Source organism: Anoplophora glabripennis, unplaced genomic scaffold, assembly GCF_000390285.2.
Source record: "Anoplophora glabripennis isolate ALB-LARVAE unplaced genomic scaffold, Agla_2.0 scaffold3, whole genome shotgun sequence".
In the NCBI taxonomy this organism is placed as follows: domain Eukaryota; kingdom Metazoa; phylum Arthropoda; class Insecta; order Coleoptera; family Cerambycidae; genus Anoplophora; species Anoplophora glabripennis.
In genome coordinates, this window is record NW_019416486.1 from 3695324 (window position 1) to 3721052 (window position 25729).

General features: G+C 33.1%; 2 protein-coding genes across 4 annotated transcripts; both read left to right on the forward strand.

Annotated features, from left to right (window-relative positions):
- The first annotated feature begins 1022 nt into the window (after window positions 1-1022).
- On the forward strand, window positions 1023-9282 carry LOC108917373 (mitochondrial amidoxime reducing component 2). Of its 2 annotated transcripts, none has more exons than XM_023454686.1 (5): window positions 1023-1435; window positions 1776-1955; window positions 5039-5234; window positions 8575-8861; window positions 9086-9282. In XM_023454686.1, exons 1-5 carry the CDS (start codon window positions 1164-1166, stop codon window positions 9195-9197), a joined length of 1047 nt encoding a protein of 348 aa, XP_023310454.1. In that variant the 5' UTR covers window positions 1023-1163; the 3' UTR covers window positions 9198-9282. The 2 variants fall into 2 exon arrangements, with proteins under 2 accessions (XP_023310454.1, XP_023310455.1); XM_023454687.1 differs by having other exon boundaries at window positions 1369-1458.
- A 2411-nt stretch (window positions 9283-11693) lies between these two features.
- Window positions 11694-25398, forward strand: LOC108917130 (alpha-N-acetylglucosaminidase). 2 transcript variants are annotated; one of them, XM_018723600.2, is made up of 16 exons: window positions 11694-11805; window positions 13464-13624; window positions 13675-13850; window positions 14998-15216; window positions 15295-15456; window positions 15726-15855; window positions 16571-16716; window positions 17134-17218; window positions 17663-17812; window positions 17981-18196; window positions 18379-18465; window positions 18562-18752; window positions 18895-19015; window positions 19070-19163; window positions 19216-19386; window positions 25131-25398. In XM_018723600.2, the coding sequence occupies exons 1-16, from the start codon at window positions 11742-11744 to the stop codon at window positions 25277-25279; spliced, it is 2322 nt and encodes a 773-aa protein (XP_018579116.1). In that variant the 5' UTR covers window positions 11694-11741; the 3' UTR covers window positions 25280-25398. The 2 variants fall into 2 exon arrangements, with proteins under 2 accessions (XP_018579116.1, XP_018579109.1); XM_018723593.2 differs by lacking the exon at window positions 17134-17218 and adding an exon at window positions 17244-17328.
- The last annotated feature ends 331 nt before the right edge of the window (window positions 25399-25729 follow it).

Consider the following 25729-nt stretch of genomic DNA (forward strand, 5'->3'; position numbering starts at 1 on the left):
TCTACAGTACCAGTTTGGTATGGATTTTGGATCGAAGACGTCATCAGACCATTCTTCTTCGAAAATGAAAATGCAGCTCGTTGGGAAATAGCAGCTAATGATGCTCGCTATCGCGACATGATAATCCACTTTTTTGTGCCTAAACTGCAAGATATGGATGTACACGGCATGTGGTTTCAACAAGGCGGAGCCACATACCATACAGCTTGATAAACAATTCAATTACTGCATGAGTCATTTCCTGGTCGTGTAATTTCCCGTTTTGGTGAATCGAGTTGCCGCCCAGATTATGCGATTTAACGTCTTTTTTCTTTGAGGGTTTTTTGAAGCCTAAGGTTTATACCAATTTATGTTGAACCTGCTCCAGGTTGTCAAATATGATGATGTCTCGAAACCCAAGAAGTAATTTCAAGATAGTCTATCTTAGATAGCACAGCATAGAATGTTCAAGATTCACCAGTCGGTGAAATAATGATAATTCATAATAAATCAACATTTTAAGTAACTTTATAACAATGTTTGAGAGTAATGATTGAGAAAGTGTCTAATGTACTTTTCCTCAACCCTTACTTCTTCAACTGATTTCGGAGTTGATACAGAGTGTGTATTATGAATAAAACTTACTTAGGCATTTTTCTGTGTTAAGGGATAGCCCATTATTTGTTCACCAGTTCACAAGATTACTCACTGTGGATTTATATTAATAAAATATCCAAAACTGATCCAGAATTACTGTGATAACTTTCTGGTAACTTCATTTATATTATTCTTCAAAAAGAATATCAATGTACTTTTTTAATAATATCATGTGCTTATTCGTATAAATATACAAGTAAATGTTTCCTATCTGCATTTCTGTAGATGTACATATATTGTGTATAATTTAATTCACACGGACAAAGTACAAACCGCTAAGCAAATAATAACTCTGAAATAACACATTATGTCATAATATTTTTATAGTAGAGATAATACTTGCTAAATTGATTCCTAAATCTGTGTCCTCCAAACAACTCGATTATTTTTATTTTTATCTATTATATTCAATTATCTTTATCAAAGACCACTTTAATTATAACTTAAATATTTTGTTTTTAGTTATTAAATATTAAAACTGACGAAAGTGTTAGCAATTACAGTGATGTGAGGTGATAATTTTGACTATGGCTCATAACGCGATTTTCTCACAACACACAATTGTTGCTGCTGGAATATTAACTGTGGCAGCCACGACACTGGGCACGTATTACTATTTTTCCTCTAAATTTAAAAAATCTAAGTTCCCGAACGAGTGGAGAGCAGTTGGAGAGGTGAGAAAATTATGCATATACCCCTTCAAAAGCGGAAAAAAGCTTGAAGTCGATCAGGCAGAATGTACGAAACGTGGACTGATGGAAGAAGAGAAGTTCGACAAGTCTTTCAGACTTCGTGACAGGTGAATGTATTGTAGACCTATTTGTAAGTATAATTTTTTATCACAGCATACTTGATGACAAAATCTTATCAAATTATCAAATTTATTTAAATAATTTAGTATGAGTTGCACATATTTATAATGAAGAATGGGTTTAAAATATTAAAATTATTCAAAGTTATTAATTTTCATACAGGATGTTTTTGTGTATCTATATGGAATAATGACGAACATTTATTCACATTATAAAATTTTATGCATTCACACACGAAATTTTTAGAAACAAATATTTTCTGGTATGCCCAGTATTATTATAGATATAGGTTCTGGAAATTATGTATATTTATTTATCTAATTTCAGATCATTTGTGGTATATAATGAAAAAAGTCACAAATATGTAAATTCTAGACATTATCCAAAAATGGTTCTGGTAGAAGTTAGGGCTGAACACATGAACCATGTACTTTTGAATGCACCTAATATGAATACTTTACTCTTGCAGATACCTGATAGAACTAGGAACAAGGAAGTTGTCGTGAAGTAAGTAATTCTAAATTCCAGAACAACAAAAAAAAAGTATAGTGAATTTTAACAGGGTGTTTCAGGATTAAGTCGACAAACTTTAAGGAAAAACTCATAAAAAAATAAGAAAAAAAAACAAGTATAAATTTTTTCCCAGAGACGCTTCAATTTCGAAATATAGGGCGTTAAAGAATTTTAAAAAAATTCGAATTTTTTAAATAACTTCTAAATGAAGAAGGCTATTTAAGCCAAATTTGGCATGATACATCTTCTTACAGGATACCATTTTTCCATAGAAGTAGATGTCCTGCAAGCAACCAGTGGCGGAGTTATTGGGACTCAGATGCATTAAATTATAAAAAAAATAATACGGCCCTACTGAAAATAAAAAATGATGCTTTTTTTAGATAGAAATGTTTGTTATTGACAAAAAATGTACATTCACTTTTTTCCTAACTCTTATAGTTTCATGGCAAAATTGATTTTTCGGAAGGGTGCTTCTGGATTCTGTCGATAAATATTAAAATGAACCTCAACAAAAATTTTCGAGTGGGCTGCTGTCAAGCAATGTTAATTTGACGTTTTAAATGTTATTTTGCGAATTGTTGCATAAATTATCCATTAGATAAAGCGTTCAAACTAATAAAAATAAGTTTAATAATGCCGTCCATATTTTCGACCACTGATTATGCTGATATGGTCTTTGTATATGGTTTTTGTGATGGAAATGCCACAGCGGCTCGCCGTGAATATGCAGTAAGATTTCCTCATCGCAGATTACCAGCAAAGGAAACATTTTCAACGATATTCAGTCGTCTAGACAAACTAGGTCTTTCGGTATTCCAACTTATGCTGATGGACATTTTGCTCCACTTCAGGATGAAGTAAGACCGAATACTATTTTAAACCATTTCGATGAAAATCGATCCACGAGTGTCAGAAGCTATGAGCTAGGTATTTCGTCAAGTACCATTTGGAGGACTCTTCGGGCTGATGGACGCCATGCGTACCATATCCAGCGTGTGCAACATTTATTGCCTCAGGACATACGATGCAGGCGCGTGTTTTGTGACTGGATGTTAAACCAAGCAGAGAATGATGATCAGTTTACGCAAAAAGTATTATGGACATAATATGAGGCAACATTTACTCGAAGGGGAATTTTAAACCAAAGGAACAACCATATTTGGTCCTACGAGAATCCACGGGCGGTAAGGGAACAGAGTTTTCAGCATGAATTCAAATGTAACGTATGGTTGGGTGTGTTGGACAACACTACAGTTGGTCCCTACTTCCTTTCAGATCGGTTGACATGTTTACCGAGTTCCTTGAAAATGGTTTTCAAGATCTATTAGAAGATGTTCCGCTTAATACTCGAATGAACAGTTGGTTTTAACTAGATGGTTATCCTGCCCATTTTGGTAGAGGTCCTAGGGAGTGGTTAAACATTAATTATCCCAGGAGATGGATTGGTCGTGGAGGACCTGCAGCGTGGCCCGCACGTTCACCGGACTAGAAACCGACAGATTATTTCGATTGGGGTGCTGTTAAACAAAAAGTCTACGAGGTGCCAATTGATACCCTAGAAGATCTAAGACAGCGAATAGTCCAAGCGAGTCGAGAATTAACTCCAATTCAGTGTCGATTGGCTACTACCTCCATAATTAGATGATGTCGTGCTTGTCTACAGTTCGGAGGCGCCCATTTTGAACAAAATAATTTTTAAATCATTTTATTTTTTATTCACTTTTCGCTTTGTCTAGGTATAATATTAATTGGAATTTTTTGGTTGTTTCAATTTACAAATAAATTTGCATGTATTGGTTGCCATATTATTTTATTTAAAAGTACACAACACAAGTAAATGAAGTGACTACAAACCGCCTGAAAAAATTTAGGAGTATTGCAAGGGTCGTTACGTTGTCGCATTACGACATAGTCACATTAGATGTTAAGGTACTTAAATATTTCTATTGTTTTTATAATAATTTTTTTTTTCTAAAAAAAACACCTCAAAAACGAAGCATCTCCTAAATAATTTTAATACTGTTGGTTAAACCCAAGGAAAGGGGAGACAAAAAGGCTTATTTGACTCACACATACTCGAGACTAAGACCAATTATTGGTCTTAGTCTCTAGTTAATAGGTACTATATTTTTTTAGGTTTTATGAGGAATGTCATCCTAAAGTTTATTGACAGAATCTAGAAGCACCCTTCGGAAAAATCAATTTTGCCATGAAACTATATGAGTTAGGAAAAAAGTGAATGTACACTTTTTGTCAATAACAAACTGTTCTATCTAAAAACAAAGACAGCATCATATTTTTATTTTCAGTAGGGCCGTATTAATTTTTTTTATAATTTAATGAGTCTTGAGTCCCCATAACTCCAATACTGGTTGCTTGCGGGACTTCTACTTCTATGGAAAAATGGTATCTTATAAGAAGATGTGTCATGCCAAATTTGACTTAAATAGCCTTCTTCATTTAGAAGTTATTTAAAAAATTCGAATTTTTTAAAAATCTTTAACGCCCTATATTTCGAAGAAGAAGCGTCTCTGGAAAAAATTTATACTTGATTTTTTCTTATTTTTTTATGAGGAATATCGCCTTAAAGTTTGTCGACTTAATCCTGAGACACCCTGTATAATAATAAGAGAAAGAAGAATACAGACTTGTCTTCGTTATTTGACCGTTCTTTAATTTTGAAAATCCGAATAAATAAACTATATTGCTTTTCAATTCATGTCATGAATCAAAAACGTTTTTTTTTTAATAAGTTTTCGTTTGAAGTCTTCTACAGTAAAGTACATTTATATTTTTAAATCACATATCAGTCTCTCATATGAAACATTTTAATCAAAATCTGAAAATATTTAAAAAATGTTTTCCGAGGTTCCTAAAACATAATAATAGGAAAATCTAGTTTTCCGCTGTTGAGGAACACTGCAACATCTGTCTCATGATGAAAACAATGCCTTTAGATCATAGCTTTACCTGACAGATTTTTCCTTTTTGTGCATTTGAAATACTTGAGGTGTTACAAGAAACCAACAATCAGTTTGCCTTTACATTCACTTTACACCTTGTTTTGATTTTAGACATTACCGTAATGAAGAAATATATTCTATCGATTGTGGAAATGAAGTTGCTTCGTGGATATCTCAGTACATACTGGGAGAGGATTCTGGTTTGAGAATAGCCTTTCACGATGGTAGCTATGAAAGGGACCAAATAAACAATCTATACAAAGATAAAATTGATTACTATAAACGTGGGCTCGGGAATGAATCGTCAGTAAGTAATTTAGTTACTTTTTCATCCTTTTTTGAGTATGTTATTGATGAAACACCAAAGTTTAAAGGATGACGTCAGTTTACATGTTAGAAAGAGAAAAATTAGATATAGATGTTGTTTTATTCAACTAATATTGTCATAGATTGTTAGTATTTTAATATAGAAATTATTCTTTATGTACGAGGCTCGTTCAGAAAATAATAATAGATCGTTTTTAATTACCCCCTAATGCTACAAGGAGACTCACTAAGCCCATTATTGTTCTCCCTATTTATTGCTGATATAGAGTCTTTCTTTCGAAAACACGGCGCAAAAGGGGTAATTCTAGATAATGAACTAATGATTTACATGCTATTGTATGCAGACGACCTAGTCATATTTGCAGAATCGCAAATAGAAATGCAGCGAAATCTAGAAATTTTGGAAACTTATTGCGACCAATTCAAACTTGAAGTTAACCTGTCCAAGACCAAAGTTGTTATATTCCGCAGGAGCCCTAATATTGGGCATCAAATTAATTTTAAATATAAAAACACCACAATAGAACTTGCTAATACATACGAATATCTAGGAGTTATTTTTACATTCAATGGCTTATTTCTAAATAACCTTAAACAACGCGAACAGAAAGCCAGGTTTTCTCAAGGAGTAATTCTCAAAACCATAAATACCTCCAAAATATCATGTCTTCCTTCTATAAAAACCCTTTATAATAATGTAGTTATCCCCACCTTTATTTATTCTGCTAGTATATGGGGTTTACGCTACCTAGAGGTGTGTGAGAAAATACAGTCTAGCTTTTGGAAAAACCTCCTCTTTTTAAATAGATCTACAGCTGGTTACATAATAAGGACTGAAGCTAATCTATGTAAAATAGGCTATTACATACTGAAACAGTCAATGGAATTTCTTCTCAGATTAAAAAACCAAAACACTCAAAGATATTCATACCGCGCACTACAACGCTTTATTAAATTAGATAAATCGGAGATTGGTAGCACAAAATACAACTGGATTAGTCAACTCAATATTTGTCTGTCCAAATATTCTAACTCCAGACTTAACCTCGGCTCTATCAGCGAAAACTCTAATAAGAACATTTTAAACCGATACCTTCTTAATGAAGCCTATGACGATATAAACAAAATTCTGCTGAGCACACACCACCCCAACTACAAACATCTCCTACGGGATTGTAATCTCCTAGACGCTGATAATTATCTCAATTGCACCTCCTCCCCATTACATATAAAAAGACTAATTGCGCAACTCAGAACTGCAAGCTCAGACCTACTGTATATCTATGTTAACAACAGCTCGTTTAAAATATACACTAATCAGATTTGTTCAATCTGCAACAAACTAGTGCCTGAAACATTAGAGCACATAACTCTCTTCTGTCCAATTTACAATAGCCTAAGATGTCTCCTTCCTACTGGAGGCCGTTCGGACGATTTAGACTCGCTATTGACATCCACAAATGCTGAAGAATTACGACAACTCTACCGCTTCATATGCGGAGCCATGAAAATACGATCATTTATCATTAATGAATAAATATCGATCCCTGTACTGTGTAGCAATCATCTAACCATGTAACCTTTGGCTTACTGCAACTTTCTCCTTTTTATTTGTTTGCTTTGTTTTTCTCCTTGTTATGTATAAACCAACACTTCTTCTCTTCTTTTTCTTTTGCTTTATGCCACACTGTCTTGTTCATGTATTGTATACGAAGGAACAATAAAGAAATTTGATTTGATTTGATTTTGATTTGATTTGAATTACCCCCTAATGGAGATATTTAGTGATATGCGGTTGGCAGCATTGTGTTCGGCATAACCTTCCTCTGTAACCACATGCTCTGAGATTGTTGATAAGTCATTTAGTTTCCGTGATATTGTTATGTGAGTGCAACGCGTTTAAGTGTTAGTGACAAATTTTTAAATGTGTGATTTTCTGGAACAACGACGCAACGTAAAATTTTGCATTAAACTGGGGAAAACTTTCACGGAGACGTTTCAACTTTTGAAACAAGCTTACGGACATGATGCTCTGGGTCGCACGTAATGTTACGACTGGTTTTCACGATTTAAACGTGATCGTCAGTTAATTGAAGATGATTCTCGACCAGGAAGGCTTTCGACTTCAACCGATGATTTCCACATTCAGAAAATCAAAGATCTGGTGCGTGCAAATCGCCGATTGGAAATTGCAGAAGATATTAGTATCTCAATTGGATCATGCTACGAAATTTTGACTGGGTGTTGTAGCAAGCCCACCCTGTAGTCAAGAAATGAGTGCGGGAACGAAGGGGGGATTGAATAAGTGTAGTGTGGGGTGGTACCGGGTACCCGACGACGTTGGAGGGACGAAGTGGCAGTTTCCAGCGGACAGTAGTATAGTTAGGAAGCGCTGGCAAGTGAGCTGGCCGTAATATGTTATGTTTTTGTATTTGTGAATATGTTCGATAGATAATTGAAGATTATATCTTATTTTAAGTTCAATCGCTTCTTAGATTCCACCCAAGAACCTACCCCACGCCCCTGAAGCTGCAACGAAGGCGGCAGGTTACAGTGTACGGCTACGACATTGAGACAAAAGTTCAATCACAATAGATTGGCAAAGGATTCCACGCCCCAGAAAGTCAGTATCGATTTTTTTGACTTTAATGGAATTGTGCAATTTGAATTTTTGCCTCAAGGTGAAATAATGAACCGTGTGTTCTATCAAGGCGTTTTACAACGGTTATGTGAAAAAATCCGCAGAGTTGTGGCGAGGCAACTCATGGTTTTTGCATCATAACAATGCACCCGCACTCTCAGCTTTGTTAATTTGTCAGATTTATGCCAAAAATCAGATTACTGTCCTTCCTCACCTTTACTCGCCAGACCTGGCTCTTTGTGATTTTTTCTTATTTCTGAAATTAAAATCAGTGCTGAAAGGACGCCCTCTTCAGACTATTGATGACATCAAAGCAAATTTGTCACAGATTTTAAAGGCCGTTTCAAGCTATCCATGACTACTTCACAAAATTAAAACATCGCTGGGAAAAACGTGTGAATAGGAGAGGGGAGTACTTTGAAGCAGTAAAGGACCAATAATTTATAAAATTCACAATAAAGTTTAAGAAAATAAAGTTCGGTTATTTTCTGAACAGACCTCGTACATAAGAAAAAGTTTAGAACAGAATGCTGACACGCATTAGAGATTGTCTAAGTATATAGTATATTTCAAATCAGTCAATAGATAGTATTATTTTTTAAAAACAGTCATCATTAAAGTTTTATTTATAAATCAAACGATATGTTTATATTGTAAGTGACCCTTCACATATTTTTAGGGATTAAATTCAGACTTGACATCTATGCACATCATAAATCAAGCTTCTGTTGCTGACATCAATAGACGCATGAATAATTCGGATATAAATGCGGATTACTTTCGATCAAACTTAGTCGTGGATGGAGCAAAACTCAAGCCATATGAGGAGGATGATTGGTTATGGATCAAAGTTGGCGATGTGATTATGAAGAATGTAGTAGAGTGCATGAGATGTTCCATCACTACAACTAATCCTGAGACAGGCGTTAGGAGAGATGATAAGGAACCTTTGACGACCATGAAAAAGTATGTTTTCTTGGCAGAAAATTAAAAAACTTACCTTTCTATTTCAAATCAAGAAGAAATTAATATATCTATCAATATGTCGTTAGATACATACTAATTTTGAGAGAGGTACAATATAATTATATTGTTTTGTAAAGTTTATATTTTTTCTCCACGTAATGATAATTTATAAACAAAACTCTCTATATAATCCTCTAGAAATATTATAATTTTTATATCTCTAGTTTCAGGATCAGCAAAGGACCAGAAAAAGCTCCAGTAATGGGAATATTACTTGAAGTTTTCCAAACAGGCAACATATCTGTTGGAGATGTCGTTTATGTTGGCAAGGACTAGGACACAATAATTGTAAACTATTATTTATTTAATCTAGAGCAATTTATCATTATATAAAAATTGTATATAGCTTATTGCTGATAATAAACATTTTCTGAGTTACCATATATTTTTTATATCATGTAACAGAGTGGATATATTTTTATGTATATAGGTTTAAAAAAAGGGTTTTATATACTGTACGAGTATATACAGGGTCGGAAAGTCCCCATGGTTCATCGGCCGTTACGTGAGAGCGATAAAGTAAGTCATAGAAATCCATGCGATAGAGAAGGATGGCTATAATGAAGGCGTCTCATAGTCACCACCCGTGTCGCCCTTCCACAAATAAGATCCACTTCCACTTGTAATTCAGCGACCGGTGGTCATCTTTGTTTTCGTCGTTTACCTTTTCTGTAATAGATGTCACTACTTATACAATTCCGACTTCGTATTCCGATATGTTAATACAATCCGTTAACAGAGGGCAGCACAATTTGTCTAAGGTGAGGCGCAGCCTTAGAAAGCCAGATCTACAGATTTTTTTGGAATTGGGGAAATAGGGAATGTTGCTTTATTTCTTGAGATTTTTAAGTCATTTTAAAAAATATATTTAAATAACGACTAAATGAACTTTAAATGCAGCTGAGCACTATACTCCATTTGAATAACTTCTCAGTAGGGGAAACAAGGTCACTAGATTTACAAACAGAGGTATCTTCTAGCTACTCTAAAAAGTTTTCTTTGTTACGCGTTGTGCTGCCCTCTGTTAACGGATGGTATTAACATATCGGGATAACGAAGTCGAAATTGTATAAGTAGTGACATCTATTAAAAAAAAGCCAAACGACGTAAACAAAGATGACCACCGGTCGATGAATTACAAGTGGAAGTGGATCTTATTTCTGGAAGGGCGAAACGGGCGGTGAGTATGAGACGCCTTCATTATAGCCATCCTTCTCTATCGCACGGATTTCTATAACTTACTTTATCGCTCTCACTTAACGAACGATGAACCATGGGGAGTTTCCGACCCTGCATACTTGAACATAAAACTTTGTTATTAAGTGGTATTATATGCAAAAAGGAAGATTTCTTAAATAAAGAATAATTTTAATGTATACAACTAACTACTGTTGTATCAAACTTAAGTATAACACGAAATAAGACATTTTATAAGGTCAGAAAATTTATATATAAATATTTAAAAAATATTTGGCTGTAATATACAGGGCGATGTATAATTAGGTGTAAAAAATTTAACACTCAGCTTACTCAAATTAAACAAAACATTTATCTAAATATACCTCAGTATCCAAATGCTCCCTTAAAAAGTTGTGGACCTTAAAAAATTAGCTATTTGTAGGTTTTTAGATAAAAAATAAGTTTTAGTTTCTGTTTGGCTATTTCGAAAAGACCTATATACGGCATACAGGGTGATTCAAAACTTATTCAAAAAAAAATCTGGATGTACAGGGGACTTTTACAAATACAATTTTGTAAAGAAAAAATAAAAAAGGGCAGTTCGAAATTGATTTAAAAATACACTTCTGTACGGTACTGGAAACTGGTCCACTGTAAAACCTGACCTTGCGCAATGCGACCGGCATGGCAGCAAAATGTGATAAAAACTTGAAATAATTTCGCAAACAAAGGAGTAAATAGAATTTTATAGCACCTATTTTATATCAGCAAATTCAACTGATTTTGCCGTTATTGTTATTATTAATTTTTGGTTTTAAATAATAAAATAATTTGGCATACTTGATGTTACAACTGTTAAAAATTTTGTCCATCGACGTGTAAACACATTTGGGTCCGAGTTACTCAGTTTTTACGAACTAACACAAATGCTGCCTTGTTTCACCATAACACAAATACTTCACCATAATATAAATGTTGTCTTACTTCAGTATAAATAAAAACGATATCCACCAACTATGAGTTGCTATACATGCAAGCCATTTTTCACACTTGATGTGGAAACCGTTGACGATATTCTTCAACAGCAGCTTCCCATTACAAACACCATACTTGCATACTTTAAATTTGAATAAATTCTTGGCATTTTATAATACTTTGATCGTATAAACGTAATCAAATGTTAAACCACTGCAACATAAAATGACACTGACAAGTATCTATCCTACTTTCGAACTTAGAACATGACCTACTCTGAGATTTAAATTTTTTTAATTTGTAATTACACTATAACTTAAAAACAAATGAACATCACATAACAGCATTAGAGTTTTTTCTTATTATATTGACGTGTAGAATCTATTCCTGGAGTTTGGTGCGACTCACCCTATATACATAAATATTCTTGTATCGATCCCTATATTTAGAACACAATCTAAATATTCATTGATAAGATTACCTTCCTAAGTGTTTTGAATTAAATATTATTTGCTTACTTATAATAATGAGAATGATTCTAATCTGAAGGCACTTGAATGGTAATTACTTATCAAAAGAATATTCATAAATTAAAAAGGAAGTCATAGTTCATCCCAACTTGCGTTTGTGTTGACGCTGTCTATAAACAGTGTAGGCTTCTTAAAAATGGATGTCAAGTGGGGTTTTGTGTTTGTTATTATTGTTATGGTAGAAAATAGTGATTGTGACAGTAAGTTTTTAATAGAAGTCATCTAGTTGCAGATAAGCTAACTATCTAGTAAATAATCTATTTCTAATTCTACTATAATTATACCAAGGAAATAATTTATTTGGGAGATATAAAATATAAAGATGAAATTATATTTTCTATTTATTCACTGTAAGAAATCTTGTGAGGAAATATATATGTTATACATGGTTATACATAGAGTTGAAAGCAGGGAAACTTTTTTAATTTTCATTTTATGAAAGAAAATAATTCTTGTTAAAAAATTCTGTTCAAATGTACAACAACGTAGTTTTAAACGGATCAACATCTACAGGGTGTTCCCTATTAAGATATGATTCAATAATACATCATGTTAGTTAAGAAACACATCAACAGCCAATCCTTTTCCAGCATTTAACATGTACTAAATTTGTGTCAACTATTTGTGTCAACAACAAAAAAATGTTACGTGGATTTTTTACATTTTGACGAGCAATTCTGCTTTTAACCCAATTAAATGGGCTTTTAAATCGCAATTTTAATGAACTTGCCTGAATTTTTAATATAAATTAGTTTGAGGTATATAAAACAACACAAGTGACAGTAATTTTTTTTCAACCCCCGGCCAGGTTGAAAAAAGATAAAATAAAGGGGTTTTCCAAGATAAGTAAAAAGGGGTAAGAGCTAGAAATAAAAGTTTCTCTGAAAAGAAAGTTTGCATTTTTTTAGAGTAGATTGAAAAAAAATTATAAAATTCATTCATTTTTCTGCTTGTTATGATTTTTTTAAATTTCTGAAATTATTCCTTAACTTCTAACCACCCTAACTCTGTTAATTTTAATAGTACAAGAAAAAGTCAATGGGCCATTTTTATGTAGAATTTTATGTTCTACAACTTTTTTCTAGCTCTTACCCCTTTTGGGTTATCTTGAAAAACCCCTTAATTTAATTTTTTCAACCCCAAGCCGGGGGTGAAAAAAAAAATAACGGCAACAAAAACCAATAAAAAACCCAAAACAAACCAAAAAAAAAAATCAAGCCAAGTGAACAAAATGGGAATTAAAAAACCAATTTAATTGGACTATTTATTAAAGAATAATGTGTAATGTATTTTTATTTTTGAAAAATTAAGTATTTCTTGTTGCGTACGAAAAAAATATTTCTTGTGTAGGTAAATTGCCTTTTTTGTATAATATATCAAGAGATTTGATTAGGAAATTTGTTCTGAATTAGAATTTATTTCCATGTTGCAAACTTGGAATCAATCGGCATCGGACAAATTTTTTTTTATTTTCTCCAAACGTCTCTTTGTATTTATACCGGGAAAAAATTATTAGAAATAATTTTTTTAATATACGAGTTCGCTTACCATGTACTTGATTACCATCGACTAATTTGAAACAACATTTTTCCATATTAAAATACAAACAGATTTTTTTATGAACCATGCCAAAACTATGATCAAATTTTTTCTACCTCGAGTAAATACTTCCTTCATTTATATTGCTGCTATAAAAACTAATTTTATTTTCATTATTTTTGTTAAAATGTTTGATCAAAAGTTATACAAAAGTAAGAAAATGTGTAAGCTTCCATTGCTTGTATTTCCAAGAAAGTGACATGAATGTAGTTTTTTTATTTGTGTGGGACTTTTGTTCTTGCAATTTATTCCTTTTTAGATTTTCAGGATACTCTAGGACACATTAAACCTCAAGCTAACACCTCAACCCAAGCCCAAGCAGTCCTTGACCTAATAATCAGAAATATTCCTCTTCGTGCCAATGAATTTGCCGTGCAAATTGATTCAAATTTAGGAACAGAAGGAAAGGATACTTTCAGTGTAGGTAAGTAATAAATTTCTTAAAACTGTGTAATTAGAAGTTATTGTAGATTAAGAAAGAAAATGGGACCGTGAACATAATAGCAACAACAGGAGTCGCTGCAGCCACTGGATTTCAGTATTATCTGAAGTATTACTGCAATGGTCACATATCATGGGAGGCTTCCCAGGTGAATCTACCAGATGTTTTGCCTGACGTAGATGTTACTATGACTCTGAACGATAGGTAGGTAATAATAATTGACAAAAAAATTAATGTAATCTGTGAGATCTTTCTTCCACAGCCCTTTAACAAAGTAAAGTTTATCACTAGACAATCGATGGCATTCATGACACTTTGTCAGTGTCAAACAATCAGGCATCGATTTATGACATCATAAAGATGTAGATTGTTATCAGAATAGAACCTCTTTTAAATATTAAATAGTAAAATATTCAATACTAAAATAGAATTGTGAAGGGTCGATGAAATTTCAAGTCTTTTTCTTTTTATTGTATGCTTTCAATACAGTTTCCAATAAAAAAATGTCTACTCTTCCACCATTATCCCTTTATTTCTGTAAAAAACTATAGAGTGTCGTATAACTGTTTTTTTTCCATACATATTGTTCTGTTTCGAGATTTAGTTCACGCTTTGATTCGTCAGCTTGATAACACTGGATCCACCCTCGAGACAGCACTGGTTCTATGATTCATGAGCACTTGTATGCACTTTGGCTAGTTTTGTCACTATTTCCTTGTTTATTTCTATTCCTTTTGACACGGCTGTTTTAGCTTGGCTTTATCCTACAGGATCTTCGCCACAGACACAGAAAGTCTTGAGCGGTTTGGACGTTAGATGGTTAGCTTATGTCGTGTGAAACCCTCAGTATAGCCTTGGGACTTATTTCCTTCTAAATAAACACGGGTGGCTTCAAGATTGAAGGCAACGAATACACTTGAACTCGAGTCATATACTTACATTTGCGCTCTGGTTATAGAACTGCGAGGTAATAGAGTCGGTGTCCGATCACACTTCGGGATAGCTACGCGAATTCTAGGGGACTGTTGATCGGTTTGGACCGATACAACTGGCTTCTCCGGATTCGGGCGATTCATGTGCTGTTGACGTTCCAGTCGGGTAATCTGGCTATTGTTTTGCTAGTATGGCATCTACCGCGGTTTGGCATTGGTTTAAGTCTCTGTGCTGAATTTCGATTTTCGCTCAGAGTCTTCTGTTTCACAGGGATGATCGGTTACTACTGTTAGTGGAGTTTTCCACACGTTTCTGCAAACGGCTTCGGAGATTAGATTCGAAAGTTTAGTGAAATTTGACTATTGCTGGAATGAAACTGAAAGAATATGATTTCTCAAAATTCCGTTGCGGATTTCAGATTTCGGTACTATCAAAATGTGTGCACGACAAGTTACAGTTTCGTGTGGTGGGACTGGACCCAGTGGGAAAAACACATCGATTGGATGGCTCTGAATTCCTTTAATTTGGTTCTAGCCTTTAACGGACAAGAAGCGATCTGGGAGAGGGTGTATTCAAAGTTAAATTTGACCCAAAGTGATATCGATGAGCATTTCACTGGACCAGCGTTTTTATCATGGTGAGTGGTCCATTAATTACTTTAAAAATTCATTACACATTTTTCTATAATCGTGTAGTGGCATGTATAATTTTGCAGGTTGCGAATGGGCAACATGCGCGGATGGGGTGGGCCTTTATCCAAGGCATGGCATGACAGATCTATTTATTTACAAAAACGCATTTTGCAAAGAATGAGAAACTTGGGAATGATACCAGTTTTACCAGCATTTGCAGGGCATCTCCCAAGAGCATTCAAAAGGTATCACCTATTTATTTTATAATTTTAAAGATTTTTCTTTTAATGAAATATTATGTCCTATTTTTTGTAATTTTTCCAATTTAAGTTTATTAAAGCAACGAGTTTATTATGGTTCGTTGTAGTTCAAAAAAGAATATCTGATTAGTCTGACTTCGAAGAAAATATTAATGATGGCAGATATGAAACTAAGAACCATAACGTTTTTTATGCTGACAAAACATCTTTTATGTTTGAAGTAAGTCTTGTTTGTAATTTGCATACCTTTCTAGTATCTATCCTGATGTAAATATGACAAAAATGCAAGTATGGAATAGCTTCAACGATACTTACTGCTGTCCCTACTTCCTAGATCCAACAGAAGAGCTATTTAAAGTTATTGGTAAAATGTTTTTAGATGAGGTATGTTGTGGTAACATTTTTTGAATACGAATTTACTATTCCTGTCAATTTAGAATATTCATTTATTTTAATAAACAGGGATATCCATAAGTCCCGGTACGGCAGAAAGACTTTTGAAGAAAGCATTTTGGAAAAAAATGTTTCAGACAAAAGTGTAAATATTTTTCCCTGGCTATCTGATGGTGACCTTGGGTTTGATCCGCAATAAAAAACAGGAGTTCCCATTTAAAAAATTTAACTTGACCTTCAAATGACCTTGAAGATCAAAGTCAACGTCAAATCCAAGATCAACATCAGATAGCCAGGGAAAAATCCTTACATTTTTGTCTGAAAAATTTTTTTCCAAAATGCATTCTTCGAAAGTTCTGCTGTACCGGGACTTTTGGAAGACGACCCACATTTGACCTTGAAGGTCATTATGAAAGTAATGGTCAAGACCATATTTAGACGTAGAATTTCCTGCTCTTTCCAAATCCGCAATAAAAAATAGGGGTTTCCATTTAAAAAAATTAACTTGACTTTCAAATGACCTCGAAAGTCACAGTCAAGGTCAAATCCAAGGCCACCAGCAGATAACCAGGAAAAAATCCTTACACTTTTGTCTGAAACATTTTTTCCCAAAATGCTTTCTTCGAAAGTTCTTCTGCCGTCCGGGACTTTTGGATAACCCTGTATATTCTTCACCTCTTTAAATATCTTGACATTTTTCTGGCAGCAAACAGCAGAGTTTGGTACGGATCACGTCTACAACTGTGACAGCTTCAATGAGGTTGACCCATCTACTAGTGACCTAACTTACCTCTCAAATGTTGGGAAAAGTATTTATTCTGCCATGACAGCAGCTGATGCTGATGCTATTTGGTAAGTAAGAAATATTTTCATCGACCATAAATGCACAAGACAATTTCTTCTGTTATGTTTATTTTATTTTACATATCCATTGTTTCGTTAATTCTACCACAATATATTTTCTTCGACACATGTAATATTTGATCTTTATGATATACTGAGAGTATCATAAAAAATTGCTTCAGAATTGGAATCTTTTTAACGTAATTCTATTTGGTACAAAAAATTATTTTATTTTTCTGACTATTTTCAAATATCAAAAACGTTTATATTAAAACTAATATTTAATTATTACGATAATTTTACTTAAAAATATAATCATATGTGAAGACTGGATTTTAATTTTTCTAGAGATAAGTTTAACATTATAATTTCTTGCAGACATTTAAAATAAATGCTTTAATATTGCTAATCGATTTTCCTCTTCAGGGTAATGCAAGGTTGGCTTTTTGTGCATTCTATGTTTTATTGGACTCGTGAACGAGCCAAAGCTCTACTAACCTCAGTGCCAAAAGTAAGTTATATTTTTTTTTGTCTAGGGTGATGCAGGGTTGGCTATTTTACTCCAGTTCGTTTTGGAAGTCGACCGACAGAGCTAAATCTTTCATTACTAGCGTCCCGTTGGTATGTCAACATATTTTTGAAAATTGGTAGTGGTGGTGGTGATTTAAAAACTAAATAGTTAGAACTTTTCCGAGATCTGAATATTACTACAGATTCGGTGTAATCTTATAGAAATCGTTAAATTTTGTAACGTCATTATGCAATGTCATGTTTTACTATTTCTTCATAAGGATGACAGAATCAGAGCTATTCTCCTGGTAAAATAACGCAAATTCAAGGCAACCGAAACGTAACTAACTAACTTTGTTTTGATATCTTAGATATATTTTCTAGCAATTTTCTCAAAAGTCGTATTTCTCAATCATATTTTAATTTAGAAGATATTCAATTTCAGGGAAAAATGATCGTTTTAGATCTCCAGTCTGAAGAATTTCCGCAATACGATCGCCTGGAACAATATTTTGGTCAACCATACATTTGGTGTATGTTGCACGACTTTGGAGGAACATTGGGGATGTTTGGATCAGTAAATAAAATAAACGAGGTGATTCTATTTAATTTGTTTCAAATTTGTATAAGGTTTATTTATAAAATATAAAACTGGACACTTATAACATTGTTCATTCATTTAATCAATGTTGAAGACGATCTGATGATCACAATCTAGTAATATACTTTATACAGTAGATGAAATATATTTGTTCTTTCCTAGGATGCAATAAAAGCTAGGAAGGAACAAGGTAGCACAATGATTGGAACTGGTTTAACACCAGAAGGCATAAACCAGAATTACGTCATTTACGACCTGATGACTGAATCAGCTTGGAGAAGTGAACCAGCTAACCTAACTGATTGGTTCACAAATTACACTATAAGGAGATACGGTGCAAATGACGAATATGTCATACGAGCATGGCAAAAATTAAAAGTAAGGAAGATTTAAAAGCAACTATTATTGGGCGCCAATTTGAAGAGATTTCATTTTTTTTTCGAAAACTAGATCAATACTAACATATAAAAAAGATATATATAGTTGTTATATTTGCTGTATTTATAATATTAAAATATTCTGATGGGGATAGACATATGGAATCTTTGTTTGTGTTTCAGGATTCTGTATATGATTTTAATGGAATCGAGAAGATTAGAGGGCGATATGCTATTACCAATACACCAAGTTTAAAACTTAACATATGGGTAGGTATATTTGTAATTCCTCAAGATTACTTCGATTACTTCCTATATACTTAATATCACAAAATATTGGTCTTATTCGATCTTTTGTTTTTACAGACATGGTATGAATATTCAGAGGTATTCGATGCTTGGGATTGGTTCATAAAAGCCGCTGATAATTTGTACGACAGTCCTGCCTTCCTTCACGATCTCGTAGACGTAACTAGACAAGTGCTTCAAATCAACGGTGATGTTTACTACGAAAAATTGGTATCCTCCTTCAAAGCAGAAAATAAAGACGAGTTTAAGTAAGTTCAAAAATCCTTTTACTGTAAGTATAGATTATGGACAACCACTAAAACGTTTAGATGATTATAGAGCTGCATAACCTTTGCATAACTGCTCTTTGGAACTACAAAATTATCTGAAGAAAATCATTTCATATTTCAGGGACGCTACGGAAATATTTAAAAATATACTCTCCGATTTGGAATTGATCCTTTCAACTAATAAAGATTTCTTACTAGGCCCTTGGCTTGAGTCTGCTAAATCATGTGCCAGTGATTCACAAGTTTGTATTAGTACAACGTTGATTACTATTTATTAATAATGTGTTAAATTTAAGGAGGAAGATCTGTTTGAGTACAACGCTAGAAATCAAATAACTCTGTGGGGTCCATCCGGAGAAATCATCAACTATGCCAATAAGCAATGGGCGGGTAAAATATTTAGGAAAGTATTCCTGTAAAATTTCTACGTCAATGTTTTTAGGTGTGGTATCCCATTTCTTCCAACCAAGGTGGGAGATTTTCATTCAGAATATGAATAAGTCTCTAGAAACGAATACGAAATTTAATGACTCTTTGGTGAGACAAGAAATGTTTAGGAACGCTGAGGAACCTTTTACTTTTGATAGAACTATATTCCCAATGGAACCTACAGGTAAGAACAAATTTTGAAGCAACTTATTAACTTACACAAATGCAAGTAAAAGAGAAACATAGTGAAAATAACAAATCGATATATACAGGGTGTCCCTGAAAAGGATGGACGACGCTTGACCACAGGTTCCTTGGATGAAAATAAGACTATTTAGCCTAACTTACCTATATACAAAAATGCACACCTACTGAGATATAGCCTTCTAAATATAGAACAGATAACCTAGTTTTTTCAAATAATTTGAAAACTGTTTCTTTTAGAAACTTCAAATTTGGTATATATTTTTTTATATAAGGGAAATGTAAATATAGAATTTGGTGATAATACATATACAGGATGTTCTCTTTCTAGTGCCTGTGCGCCACTGGCTATCCCGTAATTTTTTTGTGTGTCTGTCAATGACGACAGAATTTATATTTTTAAAAATAAGCACTATTTTAGAAGATTTTTTGCCCCGTACAAAATTTTGAAATCGTTTATGGATTTCGAGTAGAATTGGCATTTTTTACACATTAAATAATGTAAAATTAGTTTAAGATAAACAGAATAGTTTAGTACGAGGTGCCATACAAAGAAACAAATTCATAACAATAATTAAAAGGTGCAGTGTCAAGCTAGCTGTGATTTAATTTTAGTTTACTTTATTTTTTACTGCAATTTATACTTTTGCTGAACAAACTGATATGTTATTAGTTTTGGGTTATTGTGAAGGAAATTGTTGTGCTACTGTTCGAACGTATGCTGAGTTTTCCTAATCGAAGAATTTCAAATCACAACTTTTAACTGTAACATTAAATCATGGATAATGTACGGTCGGAACTATTCAGTTCGAGGAACAAATTTTGGAAAGGGTTGAAGAAATTCCTCAAGTAAATAAAAGGCGTTTAGTGGCAGAGGTTGGCTTTCAAAGAGTTCCGTTAATAGAGTATTAAAAGACCAGTTATTACAGGTTACTATACTAACAGGTGGATAGGTATCGGAAATAATGCGCCTTTAAAATGGCCACCTCGATCCCCGGACCTAAACCCATGTAATTATTTCCTTTGGGAAGCGTTGCGGACCACAGTTTATAACTTTTCAGTAAATACAGAAAATGAATAATGGGAAAGAATACAACATGAAATTAGTGTTATGAGAGGTAATGCACAATTATTGGATAAAATTTATTTTCATTTTCGAAGAATTAATGCTTGCGTATAAGAACAAGGAAGCAACTTTGAGCATTTACTGTACTATTATTTTAATGTGATTACAAATATCAATTTAGGTTTATTTAAAATGTTAATGTTGACTTTCTTACATTATTAGTTGATACTGTTTATTTAAAATATTAGTATTGATTTTTATTTTATTGATTGATAATACTAATACTAAAAATGTGTAGTTATTTTTTTAATGTGACGTTTTTTCGTTATTATTCCCTGTTTTGAGGCTGCAGATATAAATTATTTTTTACAAATCGGATTTTTTGCCTTTATTTAATGTATAAAAAATGCCAGTTTTACTCGAAATCCATAAACGACATCAACATTTTGTGAGAGCAAAAAAATCTTCCAAATTAATGCTTATTTTTAAAAATAATAAATTCTGTCGTCATTGGCGCACACACAAAAAAGTTACGGGATAGCCAGTGGCGCAAAGGCACTAGAAAGAGAACATCCTGTATATGTATTCTCACAAATTCTATATTTACCTTGCCCTTACATAAAAAAATAAGTGTATCAAATTTGAAGTTTCTAAGAAAAAGGTTATCTATTCTATATTTAGAAGGCTATATCTCAGTAGTAGGCGTGCACTTTTGTATATAGGTAAGTTAGGCTAAATAGTCTTATTTTCATCCAAGGAACCTGTTGTCAAGCGTTGTCCATCCTTTTCAGGGACACCCTATACGTCTACCTGACAACCCAAAAGTGAAAACAAAATTTCATTTGTTCCAAAAGATTATTATGTACACTATATAAAATTTAGTTGAGTGCACTATGAAAAACTACGAAATTACCTCACGAAATAATTTTCTGTGTAATTTATACACAATAATTTTTGTACTTCAAAGGTTCATTAAGAAATTTCAAATAAAAATAATTAAACTGTAAATAAAACATCATGTAGGTACCATTTGAAAATATGTCAACAAAATCAAAATAGGAATTTCTGAATTTAAATATATTTGATATTAATTATTTGTTTATTGCAATCTATTCTTTAAAATTACTATTACTTACGAGGTACGTTCAGAAAATAACCGAACTTTTTGAATTACGCGCTAATAGAGATATTTAGTGATATGCGGTTGGTAGCATTGCGTTGCGCACAAGCTTCTCTGTCTGTAATCATATGTTCTTGGATTGTTGTTTGAGTATGTTTGTGACAATTTTTCAGATGTGTGATTTTCTCGAACAACGATGCAATGTAAAATTTTGCTTGAAATTGGGGAAAACTTTCAGGGAATTGTTTTAACTTTTGAAGCTAGCTTACGAAGATGATGTTCTGGGTCGTACGCAACGTTACGAATGGTTTTCATGATTTAAAAGTGGTCGTCAGTCAATTGAAGATGATCCTCGACCAGGAAGACCTCCGACTTAACTGATGACTCCTACGATAAGAAAGTCAAAGATCTGGTGAGTGCAAATCACCGATTGAGAAATTGCAGAAGATTAGCATCTCAATTGGGTACGGCATGAAATTTTGACTGAAAAATTGAACATGCATCGAGTTGCAGCAAAATTTGTACTTCGCTTGATGACGAACTACAGAAAGAATATTGTGTGAACGTTAGTCGGCAACTCCTTGAACAATCCATTGATCATGAAACATCCATTCAAAGGATGATAATAGGAGACAAAAGCTACGACATTGAGACAAAAGTTTATTTACTACAATGGATTACCAAAAGATCTCCACACTCCAAGAAAGCATCTCAGTCTCGATCCAATGTCAAAGTGATGATGTTTTTTCGAGTTTAATGGAATTATGCATTTTGAATTTTGCCTCAAGGTGAAATAGAGGATCGTGTATATTAAAGGCGTTTTACAATGGTTACCTACATGAAAAAATCCACAAAAAGAGACAACTCATGGTTCTTGCACCATAAATGAGTATTTGCGTACAAGTGTATGAAGATTATGACAATTTTAGTTTTAAAGCATTTTTAACTAAACATGTTCAGCAGTAACCAACTGATTAAGAACCTTACACTGTAAAAAAATTTCACTGAAATTTCACTCAATTTTACTCCATAATGTATCAATTTCTGTCCATACTTGATTGAGTGAAATTCTGAAATTTTCACTCTATTAGTATGAGTACAATTGAGTGAAACTATTGCATCAGGAATGAGAGTTTTACTCAAATCCTAGTTACTGCTAACTATCAATTGAGTGACTTTTGACTCTCTAATATGATTTAAATTTAACTATTATTGAGTCATTTCTTACTCAGACTTGGTTTTTAATTAACTAAATATTGAGTGCAAAAATAAGTGATTAATTAGGATATTAGGTGTTGAAATTAATTCACTTCGCGAGGCATCCTTCTGTCCTGGCTTAGAGCCGCCAGCTGAGACCCTCCGTCTACGGTTAAGGCCTGTTCTCCTAGTGATTACTCTTTTCTGGAACATCTAACGGGACCCTATCAATTGTTGTCGAGATTACAGAGGCAATATGTAAGTGGTGCCATCTTCACGGCGCGGACATTTACTCTGATTTAGGTACAAGTGCACCAAATACAAGTTTACGTGAAGAATTTATTTAAGGAGTGCCTATATTTGAGTGAAAATACTCAGTTTTAGTTTAAATATAATCACAAATGAGTAAAATGATCATAATGCCCAATATTGAATGAAAATGTACTCAATAATTTCACTCACGAACCTTTATTGTTTTCACTCGCACCGATTTTTTTACAGTGTATGTTTCAGTAATTTTCATAACTTGTACTTGTTACATTTGCTTTTTGACTAATTTAATATGCTTTTTATTATTGGTATCTTGTTAATTTGCTGAAATTTAGATTGTCATTAGAACACCGATGTTTGATGAGAGATTAGATTCTTCAATTTATTAGCAAAGGTAGAGCAACGCAAAACATTTTTATTAAAAACTAGTAGTACTGAAAATCCTGAGAGTCTGCTGCAAAACACGTTATCATATTAGGTATATAAACTTATACCTCACAGTAAAATAACTTTTACCTAAAAAGAACTAGTTCAATTATAGACCACTCTATACATCGTGACCTAAATTAGACAGTTGTAGTAGGTATAAATATAGGCTCTACGTACTATTGATTATAACTTGATGAGGTTGTAAAAGCGATCATTTGTGTGGATGTTCAAATGATAACTTTCGCTTCACCCCAGCTATTATTATCTTTATCTTGCTTCGCTGCACATTTGTGGTTATTATTATATACGTTCTGACTTTAATTAGTGCCTAATTATACATCTACATCTTCGAATGATATTGATGTGATGCTTTGAATGTGAACGTAATTATAGGCTGCAAGAGAAAAATTTCTGGAAATACTACTTTTGGATATAAAGGTTCTTGAAACTTAGATTCCTTGTTGTTGGTATGTGAGATACAGGGTGTTTCTGAAATAAGTACGTTCCTTCAAGATGGCAACAGAAGACATGAAACTAAACAATTTTCGTTAAGCAGGTCGAAAGTGTTACGTGTTCCAAAAAATGTGTCAAGAATTATTACGCGAAACTTAGGTCGACCTTGCATCGTCCCAATTAATCAACTGATAATTTGTTTACGATGGAATAACTAGGTCAAGTTCAGTGTGGATATTTGCACGGGGCGGGTGCTTCTGATTTAAATATGACATGTCGTTTGTTTGCGAATCGTTTCTGGGAAAGACATTAACCAAATCCCAGAAATGTACAAAATGCTCGTGTATTTTTGATAACTATCCTCATAAATCTATGATCGTTCTATTTTTGTTTTTAAAATTTGAATAGTTACATTTTACTCGTTGTATTATTTTTTAATAGCTAGATTCATTTTTACCATATCTGTTCTCTATTCCGATATGCTACAATGATAATCAACCAGTTACAAGTAACATTGACAGGAGGAATTTATTATATCATTCACCCTCAGACAACTTTTCACTGCTAACCCCAATAGTAATTTTATAGAAACAAAAAAATAATTAACAATTTTTATCAAGTCACGACCTGTGTTGCTTTATCGTACTCTTCTAGCCAAACATTTTTTTTTAATTGCTAATTAGCAAATGTTTCGGAAAGGTCCAGGAAAATGTTTCTCAAGGGAGAAAAAACCCCCGCGAATGGTATTAAAATTGTAACAAAATAGGTCACAGCCATAATTTAATCAACAAATTAAACGTACATCAGCTGCCCTACCTTAACTGACATGCCTAGAGGCGTGTCTGGTATTCCACACAGAAAAAAATAACAAGCTATCAGTGTGAAGAAACGACTTCATTTAAAATAATGTAGATATTGATAACTAAGATTTATACCGATTGTATTATAAAAGATATGACGGAATTATTCGCAACAATGAAATCTGTTTTCCTTATGGGCTTGTTCTGGTTATATTAATTAAAAATTAAATTAAATATGTTGATATTATTTAATTTATTTATTCTCATAATATGAAGAAATTTTTATGAAATAGAATTAGTAGATATTAGAGTTAAAAAAATTGTTTGATTGTAGTTAAGATCAACTATCAACTATGTCATTTTGACATAATTCTCTGAATCTTTTTCAGGTGATACCGTCGAAATTGCCAAACAAATTCACGAGAGATGGTCCAGTTTCAAATCTTTCAGTAGGGTTGAACGTTCGAGTAGAGAGGAAGAAGCCTATTATTTTCAAAACTACGTAAAAGAAGATCCTAGCATTGTTCTAATAAAGTAGAATACCTACCTTGGTTATTCATGCACAACTGATTATTAAGTATTATAGTAATTATTAGTAATCATGTTTTATTATTGTGAATATAACAATTATAATGGTTAATGATTTGTAATACTACAGATGCTACTTTTTCATTGTTAACCTAATGTGCATGTAACTCAAATCAATCATTACTATTTGAGAGATAGGACCTATATGTACATAGTATTTTTAAAATAAAAAAAAAAAAATGTATAACCACAAATAAAGTGCAGCAAATCAAAGAAAACTGAGAGGAGTTACAGATTCCTAGACGGACGATTCCAGCGTATCAAAATAGGTCTCGACAGCGTTTGTCGACGATTTACACGCACCAGATCTTTGACTTTCTGAACCTGGGAGTCATCAGTTAAAGTCGAAGGCCTTCCTGGTCGAGGATCATCTTCAATTGACTGACGACTACTTTTAAAT